The 19,066-nt window shown below is 38.6% G+C and overlaps 1 protein-coding gene and 1 long non-coding RNA gene across 3 annotated transcripts; one reads left to right on the forward strand and one right to left on the reverse strand.

Moving 5' to 3' along the window:
• Positions 1-4,343: 4,343 nt before the first annotated feature.
• On the reverse strand, positions 4,344-18,819 carry dennd1c (DENN domain containing 1C). 2 transcript variants are annotated; one of them, XM_031735745.2, is made up of 23 exons: positions 18,675-18,819; positions 18,191-18,255; positions 17,544-17,587; positions 16,970-17,019; positions 16,757-16,876; positions 16,567-16,636; positions 16,075-16,155; positions 15,916-15,981; positions 14,133-14,186; positions 13,896-14,006; positions 12,100-12,200; positions 11,973-12,018; positions 11,757-11,858; positions 9,603-9,728; positions 9,289-9,390; positions 8,868-8,958; positions 8,739-8,779; positions 8,607-8,657; positions 8,452-8,499; positions 8,259-8,366; positions 7,084-7,166; positions 6,104-6,341; positions 4,344-6,031 (listed from the first exon to the last, which is right to left on the reverse strand). In XM_031735745.2, exons 1-23 carry the CDS (start codon positions 18,689-18,691, stop codon positions 5,030-5,032), a joined length of 2,817 nt encoding a protein of 938 aa, XP_031591605.1. In that variant the 5' UTR covers positions 18,692-18,819; the 3' UTR covers positions 4,344-5,029. The 2 variants fall into 2 exon arrangements, with proteins under 2 accessions (XP_031591605.1, XP_031591606.1); XM_031735746.2 differs by lacking the exon at positions 15,916-15,981.
• LOC116317082 lies at positions 7,163-7,981 on the forward strand. The gene is made up of 2 exons (XR_004199226.2): positions 7,163-7,673; positions 7,797-7,981. It is a non-coding gene; the product is annotated as an uncharacterized LOC116317082 (long non-coding RNA).
• Positions 18,820-19,066: the final 247 nt, after the last annotated feature.

Here is a 19,066-nt window from a genome sequence, read left to right on the forward strand (position 1 = left end):
CTTCTGCAGGAGGTGGAGTAACATATTATTTTTATCCATGGGAGATTTGCTAACTGACATGTCTTTCCTCACAGTAAATGTATCTAAAACCAAAGCTATTGATTTTTAAAGGAGACCACGTCCCACTGTCCCTACATAACATCTAATAAAGGGTTAGTCAGTGCATAGAGGATTACGGTTTGGGGGGCAATTTTTGGAGGACTTGATGAGAAGTTCAGCTTTTATTCAACAGATGTTATGTGTGAAAAGGCAAATCAAAGGTTGTTGTTTTAAAGGAAGTTGCACAGCTTTTATGTAGGCATTGTAAAAATAAATAAATAAAAATAAATTATTATGTGAATGTGTGTGTGAATGGGTGGATGACTGGATGTGTAAAGCGCTTTGGGGTCCTTAGGGACTAGAAAAGCGCTATACAAATACAGGCCATTTTATTATTTCTTTACTAAGTCAGTGCTTTAATCTTTTATATGTTGTTGAAGATTAAAGAAGTCTTAATATTGGTTAATATTAAAAACATGAACAAACTGAAGAAAGTAAAGTTTTAAGATTTTCCTTTATCATAACTTTTAGGCTATTTATCTGGCATAGCGTGTCTTTGTTATGCACACCAGGACTTCTGGTAATCGGAGTTTCGTTTGTTCAGTAATAACGAAAGTAGGCCACAGGGTAGATTGCGCACAGACAAACAGCAGCTTTGTAAACTCACACAAGGACTTTTGTATTTAATTATTAAACCCAACCCTCTATACATCAACTGAGTGATTATTTGTATTTGTCAAAGCAAATAAACCAAATATTACCTACTTTTGTCGTAAGCTTAGTGACTTGTGTTAAAACAAAACAAAACAAAAAATATAGGCCTATATATACAAAAACTGAAAAACGAGAGAAAGCAGTTGTGTGAAGTTGTTTCTGATTGGTGCAGAGAGGACATGTGACCAGGCTCATTTGAATACGACAGGTGAGTGGGGCAGAATACTTTCAGTATGCTTCGAACACGTCGACACCTGTCTCTCAGACTATGAGCATTCTCGGTTTCCGGGAGCGTGTTACTTTGAACAGGGTGCCACTAAAACGTTGATCGTCTCACCTGGATACCCATTAACCGGCAGGTAATTACCAAATTTCATCCTTGGCCTACGAACGCAGCTGTAACCCCAACGGTCGGAGCTTCCTCGTGAGGCTGCACGCGCTCCTTCATTCCTTTGGCTGTAAGCCGTTTCACCTGTCACAGTTCACAGCAACAGCGGGCTCACCTGAGCCGGAAAGACACCGGTTAAACAGGTGTTTCGGGATCTGTGGCATCCCGCCCTGGGCAGAGACATACGTCAGCCGGTGGCAATGTTAAACTCTGGTGGGTGTGTCAGTGTCTGTTGGTCTAAGTGGTTTATGGGGGGGGCAGACTTTTCACACTTTGCAGACTGAACTTTAAGAGCAGGAGTTGTTCGGCATCTCCTGTCTATATGTATGGACATTTATGGTGAGTTCGGGACATTTACTAACTACCTTTTCAGTGTGAAACGCTTAATCTTCCACAGATTTTTTTTAGAATCGTTTTTTGTAGCCTAGTGTCCCAGTCTGGTATGATTAAGGGTTTTTCTATGAGGGGCATAGATCCCATTAAGGCAAAGTCCAAAGACTGGATATGCGCATTGATGCCTTAAAAGTGGGAGTAAGGATTAGGTCAGGCTCAATTTGACCTGTTTTTATCCTCCGATTAATAGGTTTATTATCACGTAACAAAACAAAAGAAAGCAAACATTCCTCACATTTGGAGCTGGAAACAATGAAAGTGCAATAAAAATTCAGTTCCTGTTGTTAATATTGGCCACTACTAACACAGTATTGTTAATAGAATCGCACTCTAAGTTAACAAGCTGGTTGCACAGTCTTCTGGGAAGAAAAAGCAAATCTAAATTGCTTCCCTTTCTGCTAACTTTCAGTGGCCGAGGTCCTTGTTTGCATTGTGGTAATAATACACCCCTGAGGAATGTAATGGAAGTCAGTACAATGGCATTCCTGTAACACAAAGTTTTGGGGGTTTTTGCTTGTAAACCACACATTTTAGTGTGTGTCTGTATGTCATAATTATACCTCAAGTCTCTCAAGTATTTTTGTATTAGACTAAATTGGTTAACCAATAATGCCTTGGTGTGTGTTTTTTTTTCCTCACCGATGATTGCAGTATGATTAGTTTATTAGTATTTTAAAATTATGCCATTCTTGCCATGAAAATATAATCGCAAACATGAGATCATCCAACACTTTGTGATAAGCTCTTTCTTTTGGTATTCCAAGCGGTTATGGAATGAAAGAGGCAAGTTTCCTTCAAAGGTATGTGCCTGTCATGTCACACAGGTTTTCTGGCTGCAGTGTTTTAAATTCAAGTACATTTGACACCAAGTATCTCTCTCTCTTTCTAATTCCATGTTTAAGAGGGTTCTGTCAGAGCAATCCACCTTCCTCCCACAATCTAAAGACATGCAGTTAGGTCCATTGATGATTCTACATTGCCCATAGGTGTGAGTGTGGATGGCTTTGTGTCTTCTTGTGTTAGCCCTGCAACAGATTAGTGACCTGTCCAGGGTGTACTCTGCCTCTCACCCTATGGTAGCTAGGATAGACTTCAGCCCTCCAGCTATCTTGAATTTGATTCAGGGATTCAGCAGGTTGGGTGGATATGCTGCAGTTTCTGATTTTTTTTTTGTAAAAAGTTTAATCCCCTTTTACAATTTGTTTTTCAGGCAAGTAATGACTTGTGATCACAAACATGACAGTCTCTTCTATTTTACAAATACTTTTTAAATCTATACAGATCTGCCACAACAGTAAAAGTCCTGATGTGTAAAGTGGATAACAATAATGTCTTTGCAGCGTGGGGCACAGCAGGGAAGGCCTTGGGTCCTGGCACTTATGTGAATGTTATGTTTACTTATAGCATCCACCAAAACATTGGCACAGATCAAGCACTCTCCAATGTCCTGGTGCAAAACACCGCAGGACACCTGACCCAGAAGACACAGTATTAAGGAGGTGTCTTTAATGTTACAGCTGAATGACATATATATATTTTTTAATGCTCCACAGTCACTTGGTGCAGATGTAAGAACAGATCCTGCAGACCTGAATGATCCTTTCTACTCTACAGGGAGGTGAGCTCATTTTAAACACTGTCTGAACACTCTGAACTTATTTTTCAACATACCCAACATGTAGTTGTCCTCTCAGCTGATCATTAATCATACCGTCTAGCCGCGTAACATTGTCACTTTTGTTTGTTTCTGGTTAAAGAAACAAAAAAAAACAAAAAAAAACTGTTGTGCATCCCCACTAGGGTGCCTGAATAACTGAGGTAACTGCCCTCTAGTGTGCAAATGTGAAACACTTGTTGGAACAACTGACCCTTAGAGGTTGTAACAACTTCTGTCATGTTGACGTTATAAATTACGTATTGATGACTTTAAAAGTTTGTGATTTCTCTCCTCAGCATGGCCATGGAGGTGTCGATCTCACCCATGGTGTCAGTGTTTGTCTCCACCGTGCTGTCCCTGCTCAGCTTGACTACGCTGTTGCTACTTTGCGTCATTAGGAAAAAGAGAAGCATGGAGGGAACATACAAGCCCAGTGCGGTGGAGAAGAAACAGTCAAGGTCAGCGGGTTGTGAAAAACCTGGCTTGCCCCTACCATTGCCCAAAGAAGAACGTCTGATATAATGAGTCCTCACATACTTTGTCACTTTGTAAGGCTATGAACTTATAAGTGATGGATTCCTGTGATCCTGTCCTTAGAGATCATGTTTTGCAGCAGCAGTTTGTAAGTACACTAAACACTATTCATGCTGCAGCTTCTAATAGCCAGTGACAACAAATGACCGATCAGACCTCTAAATTTATTCTATCATCTGTTTCACTGCACGAAGAGAGAGAGGTTTGTACATTGCAATGTAAACAAGTCACTCCCTTTTATTCCGCCACCTGAGCAAGGAACATGAGTTAAATAACACTTTGTATTTGTACGCAGGTTAGTATTTTTTCTGTGCGGCTTGTTCTGTGTATTTATATATAAAAATGTATATTTTTACACGTTTTTTGCATTTATAAGAAATATTGATTTAAAAGATTGACTGTGATGCACTTTCATATAACTTAGGAAAAGCTCAACTTAATCTATAACAAATCAAAATGCATGTTTCACAAGGTGTTATGTAAATAAACTGCAATGTGCACACCAAATATTCCTGCTTGTTGCCCATCATCTTGGAGCGTTGAAGCTGAGGAGCAGTTTTCAAAGTATTTATTTTATTCAAGTTCAGGTTATTCAGTAAGCGAAATGGTCGCAAAATGTAAATACCCAGAATGCGTCAGTTTTTATTAAAGAATCTGATGGATAGCATGCCTTTTGCACAAACATACATTTGAAGAAAAATGTTTTTTCTTTCAGTAACAAATTGGTCTCCCAGCAGGCCACAGGAAAAACGTTTTTCATGCATTTTTCTTACTTGCTTTTCTTTTTTTCTTCTTATTTATTTCAGCCATGCTGTCTTAATTCTAAGTAATTAACCATTTCACCAAGTATAAAATATACAAGCAATAAAATGTGTTTACATACTAAGAAAACAGCCAGTTTGTGAGAGTGTGGCAGTATTGTTTTTGTTATTGTAAAGAGACGGCCTTTAAAAAGTCCAAAACTACTTAAAAAATGGGAACATTGTTTTTTTTTTCATTACTTTGTGTTTGTATACAGTGCAGCTTGTTATATCCATAAATACTAATGCACAAAATGTTCATCTGAAACTTATCCCCAAGTGCAACATTCACCCTCACTTGAGTAACATCTGCTACAATTCACAGTGGTTAGCTTTTAAATAAAACTACATTGTTGACTTTTATTTCATAATTTATATTTTCAGTAAAACCAAATGGGCTTGGGATTAAGAGTAACGGAGAGGCAGGGGAAATACAGAGAGAAACCAAATGTATCCATTTAATTGGATTTTAAGTAACAAAAACTAGAATGTAACCAGCATCGTTTAAGCTTCAAATCTCTTCTTCAGTTCTGACACTTTGACTGGAGGTCGTTCTTCCTCTTCAGCTTCCTCGGTGCGGTTGTTTGTTTCTGATGTATTTGAGTCACATGGCATTTGTGCATTCTCCCTGTTTCTGAACACAGTGCAAGGTTTCCCAGGTTCGGTAAAGGCCTTAACCTTGGACTTTACCTGGAAGTTTTGGGTGGATCCTTGAGACTGAAAGCGTGCTGCAGCAGATAGCACTTTAGGAGGAGAGGGGGTCTGCTTTACCTCTTGCTCCAGTTTTCTTGCTTCTATTTCAATCTTTTTTTCTTGAACTGATGTAGGGTTAGGGTCAACAGCAGGAATCTGAGGCCCAGGAGGGACTGTAGTATCTGGAACGGCCTCCTTCCCTTGATTTTCCTCTTCTTCCACAGAGTTGGGATGTTGAGGATTTGGGTTTATAAGTTTGCTTAAAGATCCTCTTACCTCTTCATTTTTCTCCAGTTGGCTCTCTTTTTCTTCTTCTCTTGCTTTTGGACTTTCATGTGTTTCTCTTTCCATCTCAGGTTCTGCATTTACCTCTGTCTTATTTTGCTCATCCTCTTTGTTTTCTTTTAAGCCTTCAATGCTCTTGGCAGATATTTCATTAACCGGGTCCTCCCCTAAACTTACACCCTCTCCCTGATCTTGTTTCTCTATATTTTCCTCTAACTTTACTTCCTTAAACTTATTTTGATCATCAGTTTCCTCTGCTTGGTTCCCATTTATTGCTCCTGTCACTTCTTCCTGTTTTTTTCCGTCCTGCCTGTGTCCAATTTTTGGCTCTTCTGTTTTGTTTTCTGACTGCATATTCATATTCTCCAACCCTTCCTCCTCTGGTACACTAGTGTCCATGCATGGCAAGTCGGTGTCCGCTGTCAGGTCTGATAACTCCTCTGTTGTTTCCAGATTCCAGCTGTGCAAACTGCCACTGCCACTGATGGACAGAGACAGGCTCTCTTGGCTTGGATTGGTTGGCACACGCTGGAAAACACAGACAGATCAGAAATTGCATCTACTTGTGTGTGTTAGTGAAACTTTTAGCCATTTTCTTACCCGTGTGATGAAGTCATGGCTGTCTGGCCCAAACAGATCCAGGCTGCGGGTGCCGTACAGCAGGCCACGGTCATGGGAGCTACGAGAGCTCAGTGTATCAAAGATCTCCCCAAGAAGATCCATCTCTTCTTCATCACACAGCAGTGCATCGTCCTCCTCACCATCATCATCATCATCTTCTTCTTCTTCATCCTTCTGGAGCTCAGAGGCAGGCTCAGTCCTGGACCCAGACATAGCTCTGAAATGAAAGCAATAAACAAAATGGTATGAACAAAAATTCTCCACTGTAGAGATACAGTATATTATCCAAATGATAATTAGTCCCTGATGCTCTTCTAACATATTCTTGGAGTTCTACACAGTTTTCTTTACAAATGCTGTTTGACAAACTCTTCTACAGAACCAGCTCCCGGTTTGGAGACAGCACACAGATTATTTATCTACTTTTAAGATTAGGCTTAAAACCTTCTTTTTATAAAGCTTATAGTTAGGGCTGCTCAGGTGGCCCTGAACCATACCTCAGTTATGCTTCAATAAGCTTGGGCTGCTGGGATCCTATGATACACTGAGCGTTTCTTTTTTACTCATTGTTTTTATTACCCCTGTATAAACAGGACTAATGTATTTAATCATTAGTAATTATTACACTCTCTTTTTCTCTCATAGTGTTTCTTTTATGCTGCCCCTCCCTGACTCCCTGGGAGATTTTTCGCTGTTAAAAGGGAGTTTTTCTTTCCCACTCTTGCCAGCTGGCAAGGGGCTATGTGATTTTTGGGGTTTCTTATTAATACTGTAGGTTCTTTACCTTACAATATGAAGTGCCTAGAGGCAACTGTTGTGAATTTGCGCTGCAGAAATTGAACTGAATTGGTACAGTTAACACAGCTAAGCAGTTAATACAATATGTACTTAAGCTGTATGTGCCTCAGTGTATACTAAAACACTCTGTACATGAGTGAATATATTTCCTCACAGCTTACCCATCCCATGCATCTTCACTGTCTTTCATGATGTCCTTGTCTCTATGAGTCTTAGACTTCTGAGCAGGTCGACGGGGACGTGACTGACATGAGGCAACAACAAAGCAAAGGTTTGGTAATACAATTTTTCCACAAGAAAAATATTCAAATGTGAAAAGAATAATATAAGACAATACAGAAGCAAATGAGGTCACAAGGTTATATTTTTATTATACCTTCTCCTGTTTTTGGTTAGGGAGGCAGGTAAGACACCTGTAATTTTCTTTTGGGGTTTTTCTGTGAAGGTAAGCCAGCTGCATTTCATTTCTAGAGTTTTTGTTTGTTGTTTTGGCCACGCTCACCCTGACACCCGCTACCTTTTGGGACTTAATAAACTGACTGGCTGTTGTGAAATCCGTGGCAGCTGGTTTTTTTTTGGTTCGTCTTCCTTGAGAGCAGGGAGTGTGGGGCATTTCTCCTTATTTTTATTTTCCTTATGTTGCACGTCGGTTTTCCCTGGGCTGGGGTGTAACACCATCCAAATGTTGCAGTAGAAATGAAGACTCATCAGACCAGGCAACGCCTTTCCAATCATCTCTCTCACAATTTTGGTGAGTCTGTGTAAATTGTAGCCTCAGTTTCCTGTTCTTAGCTGACAGGAATAACACCGTGTGGTCATGTGCTGCTGCAAGATTTTTGTGTCTGCTTTAAGGTTTAATGTATTGTTATTTCAGACATGCTTTTCTGCATACCTTGGGTGTAATGAGTGGTTATTTGAGTTATGGCTACCCTCCTCTCAGCTTGAAGCAATCTGGCCATTCTTCTCTGACAACAACAAGCGATTTTCACTTGGAGCATTGCAACTCTTTCAATATTTTCTCTTTGTCAGACCATTAAAACTCTTTGTCAAACCATTAAAGCTGTGTGGGTTGTGTGGTTTCCGAAACACTGGGGTGCCCATCTGACACCAATCCACGCCATGTATAAAGCCACTTAAACCATCTTCCTCTTCTGTTCTCATCCTCGGTTTAAACTTCAGCTGGTCATCTTGATCACTTTTACATGCCTAAATGCAATGAGGTGTACCTAATAAAGCCAGTGAGTGTAGATATCTAGATTAAAAAAAAAAGTGATTTTTTTTTTTTTTTTTTTTTAGATGTGGGTTTGGTGCATGAGAGTAAATTGTTGTATCTCACCCTCCCGAAGTGCTGTGTGATTGGTAGGCGGTTCTGCAGGCAGTCAGATTGGGCACGGCGGTGTGATACCGATCCACCTCTCTGAAGGGTGTGCTCTTCATCGTTAACCTGCATCAAACACAAAACAAAAACTTGTTAAAACCACAGCATCATTTTTATCCATCAGCATTTGCCCACATGAACATGAGCTCACCTTATGTATCAGCAGGTTTTTCAGACCTGACTTGGCAAGAACTTTGGCCTAGAAGAGATAAGCAGATAAACAGATTAGTAACAGACCTACAGCAGAGCAACATAAACATAGTCATAGTTCATAATAATAAAAAAACACCTCAACACTGTACTCACTCTCATGTTTGCTTTGGACTTCATGTTGAGGATGAGAGCACCTCCTCCTTTCTGTCAAAAGTACAAAGCAAGAATTTTTGCCAAGATGATGCCAAATGCATTAGTGTTCCAGTGAAGACTAAGTGAACTTACCTTTAAATTACCAACTAACTGTTGATAGGATTTACTTCTTCCTACAAAAAGAAATAATTAGATAATCAAGCAATGAAAAAAGTTGACATACACATGCACAACCACACAGGTAAAGATACAGATACACACCTGCTGTGGATTCACACTTTATAATCTCCTCCTCAAAGAGATCATCTGGTTCATTTTTATTATTCAGAATATCCAAACGAGCATCAATGAACTAAAAAAACAAACAAATATACAACAAATATGAAATTGTTTGATCAGCATCGGCAAAACAGCTCCCTCATTTAGTGACATGAAGATGATTGGCCTGTGCACCTGACTTCACACCAAATTCAAAATCTTTTTTGTTAATTATGTAAAAAAAAAAAAGATTATTATTATTTTAAAAAATAGTAATCTGTTTAGCATAACACAACCCATCAAATTATACATCTCTATCAATGGCTGTTATACAATCAGCTCCAACATTTTCTAAATCTCTGTCCAACCACAGCTAAGCTACTATTACAATTGCATTAAGTGTACAGCAGAGGGCAGTGTTTACCTGTTTGAAGCACTGCAAATGAACAGCACTCTGAAGGAACTGCTTCATACTCGGAGATTTGTGATCTAAAAACAGGTTTTCGCAGAAACATATTTCTCCTTCCTGCAACAAGCAACACATAGAGATGGTCATGAACAACAAAAGAAGAAGAATTACTTCTAAAAATAAATACTGATATAACAGATGTGCAGAGCTGCAGAATACTGAAACTTAAAATTAAACGTCTTGGTAAATGTAGAAATAAAAGTGCGTAAATTGATTTTCTGATATAAATACATATGTAAATATGGATATGTATTTCATGTATGACAGACCTCATTAGGCTGCAGTGCATCCCTGTAGCCTCCAAAGAGCAGAGCCTGAGCCTTCAGGAAGGCCTGAGAGACACCACATCCAGGTGACACCGCTTGGCGCTTCAAACACATCTTCAATCCGGACATCTGGACACATACAGCATCTGTATTTACATCTGTAATATGTTTATTAAAATATATGCGCTCAGAATTTGTGCCTTTTTAACTGCTGAATGTGTACTTCTGTGTCAGGAAACCTGCACTGAAGCTAGTTTATACCACTGAGGCTGACTTTTACAGGGGGTTAAAAAATATTCGAGGAACTCGACAATCTTGCATGGTGTAAATTTAGTTCTTTTTACACAGTTTCTGGGCCCAGTATGTCCCTCAGAGATAAAACTTTGTGATTTGTCAGTACCTAAAGCAGTCTAAAAATCACTGATTGGTCCAACTTTAATGTGTACTGTGAATTAAATGTATTTAAACCATAACTAGTAAACTATGTTTATTAGTGGTCTTATTTGTCTCATGTTCTTCACGTGTAAACACTATTACAAATGTGTTAAGAGGACTCGTTTCCTTTTTTTAGGTTTTGAGCCTAGTTTTCATCGTAACACCTGTGGCCTAGCATCATTATATTCTATAGTCATTTTTACCACTAAAAGGGACTGAATATCAGGAGAATATGCTGGGGAATTGTCCAAACTTGCCCTTCCTTACTTTCAGTACATAATGTGAGCCCCTCTTCTGTGGAACCAGCTTCCAGTTTGGATTCGGGAGACAGACACTATCTCTACTTTCAAGATTAGGCTTAAAACTTTCCTTTTTGCTAAAGCATATAGTTAGGGCTGGACCAGGTGACCCTGAATCCTCCCTTAGTTATGCTGCAATAGACGTAGAGCTGCCGGGGATTCCCATGATGCATTGAGTTTTTCCTTCCAGTCACCTTTCTCACTCACTATGTGTTAACAGACCTCTCTGCATCGAATCATATCTGTTATTAATCTCTGTCTCTCTTCCACAGCATGTCTTTATCCTGTTTTCCTTCTTTCACCCCAACCGGTCGCAGCAGATGGCCGCCCCTCCCTGAGCCTGGTTCTGCTGGAGGTTTCTTCCTGTTAAAAGGGAGTTTTTCCTTCCCACTGTTGCCAAAGTGCTTGCTCATAGGGGGTCATATGATTGTTGGGTTTTTCTCTGTATTTATTATTGTGCGATCTACTGTACGATATAAAGTGCCTTGAGGTGACTTCTGTTGTGATTTGGCGCTATATAAATAAAACTGAATTGAATTGAATTGAATTGAAAATAGTTGGATGGGGTATCAAACGTGTGCAATTATATCTATCTCTCACTGTGCTTCGAGACCATCTTCCCGTAAAAAAATTGACAGTGATATTTCCTGCTTTATTCGCTTGCTTATTACAGTTCACCATTGTGAGCAGTGTTCTCAGCCACTCAGTCCCCCCCCCCAAAATAACCACTGACATGAAAGCCTAATTTCTGCTATTCAGTACTGAAGAAATTTCAACTTACAAAATTATGCTAAATTGCAGAATGCTATGTCTCTAATAAAACCTCTGCAACTTTGTGAAAAACATAAAAGTTTCTGTTTTTCACCTTTTCAGATTTTACTATAGATATTTCAGTTTTTAAGATTACAGTTTAAAACAAAAAAGTCTGGGCAATAAGCTACCAGAACTTTTAATGTGATTTTATTCCTTTCAATTTAAGTCTGAGGAGTCGTGCCGACAGATTTCTTTTTTTTAATTTTTTGTCACAGCAGCTTTTTCTTCATCATGGAAAAAAACGGTTAAATATGTAATTTCTGTACAGTGACAGAAAGGGGAGTTTCACTGATCCAGCTTGCTTAAGATCAAATTAGGCTGTATGCAGCCCACCACGTAAAATGGGTTTGACACCCCTGAAATAGTCCATTGTTTGATTTCATTGTTAGACTATGTAGGAGGCAAATCAAGTTTACCAGACAGTCATCTAAGCTATTCTCACATGGGTCCAGTTGAAGATTATGAAGTTTGAAGATCATAGTAGCGTGTAGGGCTGCAGTGCATGGGCGAAAATAGTTAGTGAAATCATACTTTCCTTCCTAAAATAACAAAGTGTGGAAACAAAAGAAGCAGCTTATGCATCATCACACAAACCAAGACTATTTATTACCACATCTGAAGGTATCCTCTTATGGTCGTCAAAAGGGGTTTCCAGGGTGTTAGTATCCACATTCAGAATAACAACTTCCTCCAACCCACGACTCCTCACCCTCTGTCAGACAGACAGTGACAGATTAGGCTTCAGTATCTGGGGACAAATCTGACAGATTTGGAGGATTGGAGTTTAACAATGGCTTTATATTGAAGTATGAGGTCGGCAGTTTACCTCAGATAGACTGGTGTGGACCCCTATTAGGTAAGGCATGGGTGCACTGTGACCATAAAAAAACAAATATGAATTAAACAGTTGATAGATAGATAGGCAGTTAAATACGTAAACAGACAAATCTCACCAGCAATAATCCAGTAAGTGTGGTGGGAGGACAGGTATGAAGATGTGTTGCCAGTACATGGGGTATAGCACAGCGCTGAGTGCATGCACACAGGATGTCAGCTAAACGCACAAAATGGAGAAAAGCTTTAGCACACAAATCTTCCTGTGTGGTTTGACACATGCCAAAAATAGTGGTCAAGGTATGACTACAAAACTGTAGATTCAAACATGTTCTAGCTGCTGTACATCTGCCTTCCAGTTACATGGATTCAGCAGAGACTAGCATTGCTACTGTCTTTAATGGCAGCTGACCGAACATAGTTGTAGAGTCATAAAGGGAAAGCACAGCCCGTCTCCATTCTAAGCTTTAACATATCAGAACATTAAACATAACCTGATGAACATCAACAAGCAACATGACCTGCCATTATTCATTTAAGACAAACTAAGCTTAAATGTAGAAGCATTGTGTGAAAAACTATGTATGTTGTTGAATTAAGGGTTAAGTAGCCTGCAGATGTTGCTTCATCATCAACAAAATCAGAAGCTCTGGCAGTTTGCTGGAGTGGAGTATTTAAGTGTGTATTAATACAATGCCAAAAAACACAAGACATCAGCAATGATCATAGTGAGGCAGCCGTTACTGCCCATCAGCTTGGGGAGACTAATGTGGTCATTTCCAAACAATTTGACATCCATTACTCAACAATGAGACACGAGAAATGAAAAATATTATTCACAAGTGGAAAATAGTTAAGACAAATACCAGTCTTCCTGTGAGTTGATGTTAAAGCAAATTTACTCCATGATAAAACCATGCTACAATCCCAACAACTACATCTCAGACTTTACACGCCTCAGGTACCATGTTATGTTAAGTTCATGGCAGAGCAATTTGAAGAAGACTGAACAAGTATGGCTTGTTTGGAAGGGTTGCCAGGAGAATGCCTCGCCTCTGTAAAAAGAACATGACGGCATGGGTGGAAAACTGCACCTAAACAAACCACAAGACCTCTGAAACGATCTCCTTTGGACAGAGGAGACAAAACTGGAGATGTTTGGCCACAACACTGCATATCAACCCAAACACAAACACACTATACCAACTGTCAAGCACAGTGATAAAAGTAATGATTGGGGCTTTTTTGCAGCTGCAGGACATGGGAACTTTGCAGCCACTGAGAGGACAAAATTAGCCAAAATTGGGTTATGGAACAGAACAACAGTAAATCTACAGTAGAATAGCTAAAATAAAGAAAAGAACCAAGGTGTTGTCATGGCCCAATCAAACTCCAGCACAAATTTCAATTGACTGAAGCAATGTTGTATAGAAATGTGGGCCAAAACTCCCCCACAATCATGTGAGAGACTGACAAAGTCATACAGAAAATAATTCCTTCAAGTTATTGCTGACAAAAGTGGTTAAACAATCTATCGAATCACTGAGTATAGTTAGTTTTTCACACACACTGCTTCTGCATTTTGGCATTTAATATCCTCTTGAAATCCGGCCTATTCATCATGTCCTCTGTAGTGGACAAAAACAGTTAAACTGAAAGATACTTTTGTTTCCTCGGTTCTCAGGAAGATATGGCATGTGTTTTTGTTCATCTGAGCTGGCAATTATATCATTTTAAGACCTGATAAGGCCTAGTTACTTTTCATTATGTTTGATGTGTGAAAATTAATTTATGTTAGTCATGTACCAAATGTGATGGATGGGTTAGGGGGGGTGGAAGTTCTCTTTTATACCACAAAGTTGATGTAAATAAATTTAAAGTAAAACAATGGATAAAATAGAATTGTGTAATTTACAGTGCTGAGTTTGCTGGCAAAGATGAGGATGCGTCTCTCAAACAGCATACTGGCATACAGCTGAAGCAGGTTCCCCACGTCTACTGCCACAATCAACTCGGTCAAGTTCCTCTGGTGTATGAAACAACAAACAGATAGAAATATTAGCTTGAAGTGGGGAAAAGCGTGTTTACATAATACATCGCTGTTTGTTGAATTTAAAATTTAGCCTTAAATTTTTAACCTAACCATGCTTACATTTTCAGGTATGGAAGGAAGACTTCTGGGGTCTGGAGCGATGAAGTACGGAACCTGCCAAAACATATGAAATAAAACATTGTTCATACTTTACCAACACTATCAATAATCCTTGAGATAATATTAAGGAAACAATGTCTCTGAATTTTTTTGGAAGTGTTTTTGCATTCAGTAACATGGTTTAGTATGCTGATTAGTATCTTCCACATCATATATGCACACATCAAAGGTTATAGACATATAATTTAGTATTTCATTCCAAAATTCCCTCTACAGCAATCAATTACACATGCACACACAGTTATGTGAGCTAAAAAATAATCACTGACTGTATATAAAAGATGGATGTAGCTTCATGGTCTTAAAAATGAAGCCAGTGGGGGGAGGGTGGGGACAGCGGACAATGGCTCATCTGGCTGCAAAATGAAATCATTTATGTAGGATTCTTTTTGAAAGTCATTCTGTTACTTACTCAATGCATGACCTCAGAGAACATGTTTCTAATAGGTTTGTGGCCACAATCACCAGTTTCACATCATCTTTAGTAGTTTTAGGTTTAGTTGCATTTCGTATTTGTCAGGAACCTTGCACAAACTTACTGACCTCACATGCCATTACCATATTTAGCTACGACCTACGTTCCACTTGCAGTCCCTAGGCAAGTAAACAATATTCAACAGGCTATAAGATACAAGTATATGTCTGAGATGCACGATACAAGCAATATAATCAAGTATACACAGCAAGCCTTAAAACTCTCCACCCCCAACCCAACCACCCATAAAGCAGGCACATACAGGAATAATTAAGCATATAAATGCAAATACTTATCTGAGGCTGATACAAAGTATCATAATCAAATAAAAATCCTAAAGTCACCTAGGAATCCAATGTAATAAAATAAAATAAAATAAAATAAAATAAAATAAAATAAAATAAAATAAAATAAAATAAAATAAAATAAAAATAATCAGCATATGGTTTGACATTTGGCTCATAGGGTGTAGTTGAAAAACTGGGACACTGATGAAAAATGATTAGCCTGGTTTCACAACAGAAGTCAACAAACCAATGGTTTGTTGGTTTGCGACAGCACATTGTTTTTGTCCATCCTTTATATACAGTCTCTGACTCAACTCAAATCTCAACTCTTGAAATCCTTCATGAAATTTAAACTAAATTTTGTTGCTCTTTAAGATTAGCATTTTTCTGCAAAAAAAAATTTAATATATTTATGTAAAACTAATCCTCTCTGCCTTTAAATTGACTTAACTCAACTAACATTTACAACTATATTAAAAAATGTTACTAATTTAACACCTGCTGTTTCCATTGTAATCATAAAAGTTTCCTCATCAACCAGGACTGAAACTTTCTAAATATATTCTCCATTTTAACGCAAAACAATTGCACAAGGTGACTAAATGTGTTTTTCAGGTAACCAATTTCTTATTTTGGAATGAAACTAAAAAAGCACAAACATTCATAAAATAAAACCTGTTACAGCTTTCGGCCACACAGAGGCATTTCTTATAAGACAAAACAGTGGTTGGGGTCAGTAACATAATGGCATGTTTATGGCTTTTGGATACATAAACAAATTGCTCCAAAGGCTATAAGGAATGCCAGATATTAGTGCATGATGTGCATGCTTTGGTTTAAACACAAGGTTTTAGTCTGCAGCTTTAGCCACCAAGCACAGACAACTGTAGTTTTCCAGCAGGAGTTAGTCTGTATCTACAAGGCTGTGATTCCAGACCACATGAACTCCTGTGGGACTCACCCCCTTTTGTCCCTCTGAGTGTCCAACAGGATGGGACACTTCTGTGCTGACCAAAACCTGCTCTCCCTCAGAAAAAAACAACAACACACTAACCACCGACAGAAACAGCAGTAAAGTTTTGAGTGACTCCAAGTTCTCGTTGGCTAATTAGAGACTTACCATCTGCAGGGTGACGGAACCAGCAGCCAGTGGAAGGGGCTGGTTGTAGAGTGATGCCAAAAGCACTTTCATTTCACTGGTCTGTTGAAGAGATGAAGTGGTCATGTTAAGCATACTGAAACAGATGCTGCATGGACACAGATGGACAAAGCCTCTTGCTTGGAAATGTGAAGCTAATGTAGAACTGCTTTAAACCTGCATTCTTTTATTTGATACAGAATTATTCAAAGATCCTGTAAGAGTTGAATACAATACAGCAAGTATATCTGCTATGTATAACTATGTTGTAGTTGACAAGTTACAGTGTTCACTGTCCTTGGTTTCTCAGTCAAATCCAACCTTGTGCAGGAAAATGGAAATCGACAAATCGCTCAGCTATTAGTCTCAATATAGGATCTCACAAACCAATAAATGCAATGTCCATCTTTTAACAGTTTATCTGCAGATAAGAGACAAGTGGGAGAAGATAAATATTACACATGAGAATCTTACCTGCCCTTTTGAGAGATAGTCAGCCAAGTTGTTGAGTAGTTTGTAAAACACTTCAAACCATGGAAGATAGCTGTAATAACATTGATAAAAATAACACAACCACAACGATTTTCAAAAACGGTATCCTGAAAACGAAAGTAATGCAAATAGAATTGGTGTTAGAATATTTTTCACACATGTTGAAGTGTACCTTAGAATACAAAGGCAGGTATGTGTGCTGTTGGTGAGACGGCAAAAGCCAAAGCGTTGGCATCCCTCAAGGTCAGTTAGAACAAAAGTAAAGTGCTGCACAGCCACCCCATCTCTCACTCTGAGCAGACAAATGTAGAGAGAAGACAACATATGAAACACAAATGATACAGAAACACAGCCTGAAGTAAACCATCAAGTTTATTCTACTCACCTTTGTATATCATACGGGAAGCAGAACCTGGGCAATGTTTGATAGGACTCCTAGAAAGTGGGAAACAATTTTGAAAACCTAACAGGACAAATAATCTAGATGCATACTATGAACTCTGTCAGGGTGCAAAGCAAAAAGTAACCTAACAACAGCATGGGCCACACAAGTGGAGCACTTAATTCCTTAAATTTCAACTTGGAAGCGCTTTTGTTGTTGTAAAGATACGAAAAAATTGTGGGGCATGAACCTTTTTTGTGCTTGTTTTCAGGCCTGAGTGGGGGAGGGGGGCATGCCATCGAGGTTTAGAGAACCAGTAAGTTAACAAGCACACACAATGTTATCTTATGGTATGATTTTAAGGTGTTCCCCTATTGTAGGTGAGAATGTCAGTAAGCTGATGTTGCAGTAATCTAACTGAAACAAGAAGTAAAGCTTCATATTGAGCAAATTAAAACATTGGTTCTCACTGTGTGTAAAAAACAAACAAACAAAAAAAGTCTATTTTTTTATTTTAAAGCATATCCATAAATATTATTACGTTTGTTCACAAGGGCAGGAAAACACAAGAAGCTACCTCATCACTGAAGTCTTCTGGAAACTGAAACAGCACTCCAGGATCTGTAACATTAAAATAAGTGAGTGGACAAATACTAATGCTAATTCTACAACTAAAGCATATTTAGAAAGAAGTTATTTTGTAGTCAGCCTTTTAAAAGTTCAGAAAATAACTATGATGAAAATAAAGAAAATAATGAGGTAAAAGTAGTGGCAAATGGTTCCAAATGTATAAATATAATGCTTTTTAAACATTATTTAGCATTTAAGGTCTTCTGCACATGCTCAGCTGCTCAGTCAGAGGGATCACTACACCATCTTTCTATGTAGTTCATGTTTGACTACACAGGCTGTGTGGGTTTTTTGATCACATGACAGGAAGCATGAACAATTCTCAGTGCAAGCAGAAACAGCTTCATAAAGACTAGGGGTGACGTTTTATTGATTTTATAATACATAAATAAAAAACATCATCTTTTATTTTTGAAGCCAAGTGCTTGAAATTCAAATCAGTGCTATGTGTCATGCAGGAAAATGACAAAAAGTAGGTTGATACAGTTACGGAAAATAATGGAAGAGCAATTTTAATCAACTTGTCCAGTGCTGACAAATCATTCTGCGTAGCTAAGTTGCTCTACAACAGATGATAAACCACAGAGGCCTCACCTTTGTCTCTGGCTACAGGGCAAGTTGCTTCAAAGAACCAGTAGAAGGTTCGCTCAGGGTTTTGTCTGATAGGAAAGAGATTTAGAGCCATGACACAAATTTATTCTTAAAACCCGTTACCCACCAAATATAGTCATATACATGTTGAGACAGTGCTTCAAATTGACACCATGTCTAGCATCAATTTTCTCAAAACGAAGATTCTGAGCATAAACAAAAATAAACCAGGTGTAATGTTGAGAACAAATCAACAGCCAAGTAATACAAACTAGTTATATGTGTGAACGAAAGAGGAACTTTTTTCTTTGCTGTGAACAAGAACAAATGTACCGTGAAGCATATGGCAACAGATAGAAGGCGACAGAACTGCTACAGGAAACTTCCTGTGCAGTTGCGAGAGGAAGTAATAGAAACCGCAAGAACAGACTGACGGGCATACTGATGGTGATGGAAGTCGACACACAAAAATGACATAATTACTTACTTCAGTCTGGAGCCCATACTGTCCAAATGCGACTGTGTCCATGTGTGGCATCCAAGAGGAGAGAGATCTTCAGCAGGTGTACTAGTTGACAACCATACCTCTGATGTAACAGTGACAGAGACTGCAACAGTAACAGCAGCCTGCTCAATCAGCACTGGAATGACAGAACACTTCCTGATCTATGTCAGTATGTGTGGTTTTCGTGTGTGAATGACGTCTGCTATAAGACCACCTATTCAGGCCATTTATAGACACTTGGCTTATAATTCCTTTATCTTTTAATGTTTTTTGTTCTTCACGCATTTTAAATGTAAATTTGACTTTTAACAAAAACCACATATTCACATATGCAGCTGCAAAATTGAAGAAGTAACAAAAACCTATGGGAGATT

This window comes from Oreochromis aureus, linkage group 6, assembly GCF_013358895.1.
Source record: "Oreochromis aureus strain Israel breed Guangdong linkage group 6, ZZ_aureus, whole genome shotgun sequence".
In the NCBI taxonomy this organism is placed as follows: Eukaryota; Metazoa; Chordata; class Actinopteri; order Cichliformes; family Cichlidae; genus Oreochromis; species Oreochromis aureus.

Coding starts and splice junctions, on each gene's coding strand:
- dennd1c (XM_031735745.2), bottom strand. Junction 16,877..16,969: donor TTCCCGTATGATATACAAAG/GTGAGTAGAATA, acceptor TTGTCTGCTCAG/AGTGAGAGATGGGGTGGCTG. Junction 14,007..14,132: donor TTCCTTCCATACCTGAAAAT/GTAAGCATGGTT, acceptor TTCATACACCAG/AGGAACTTGACCGAGTTGAT.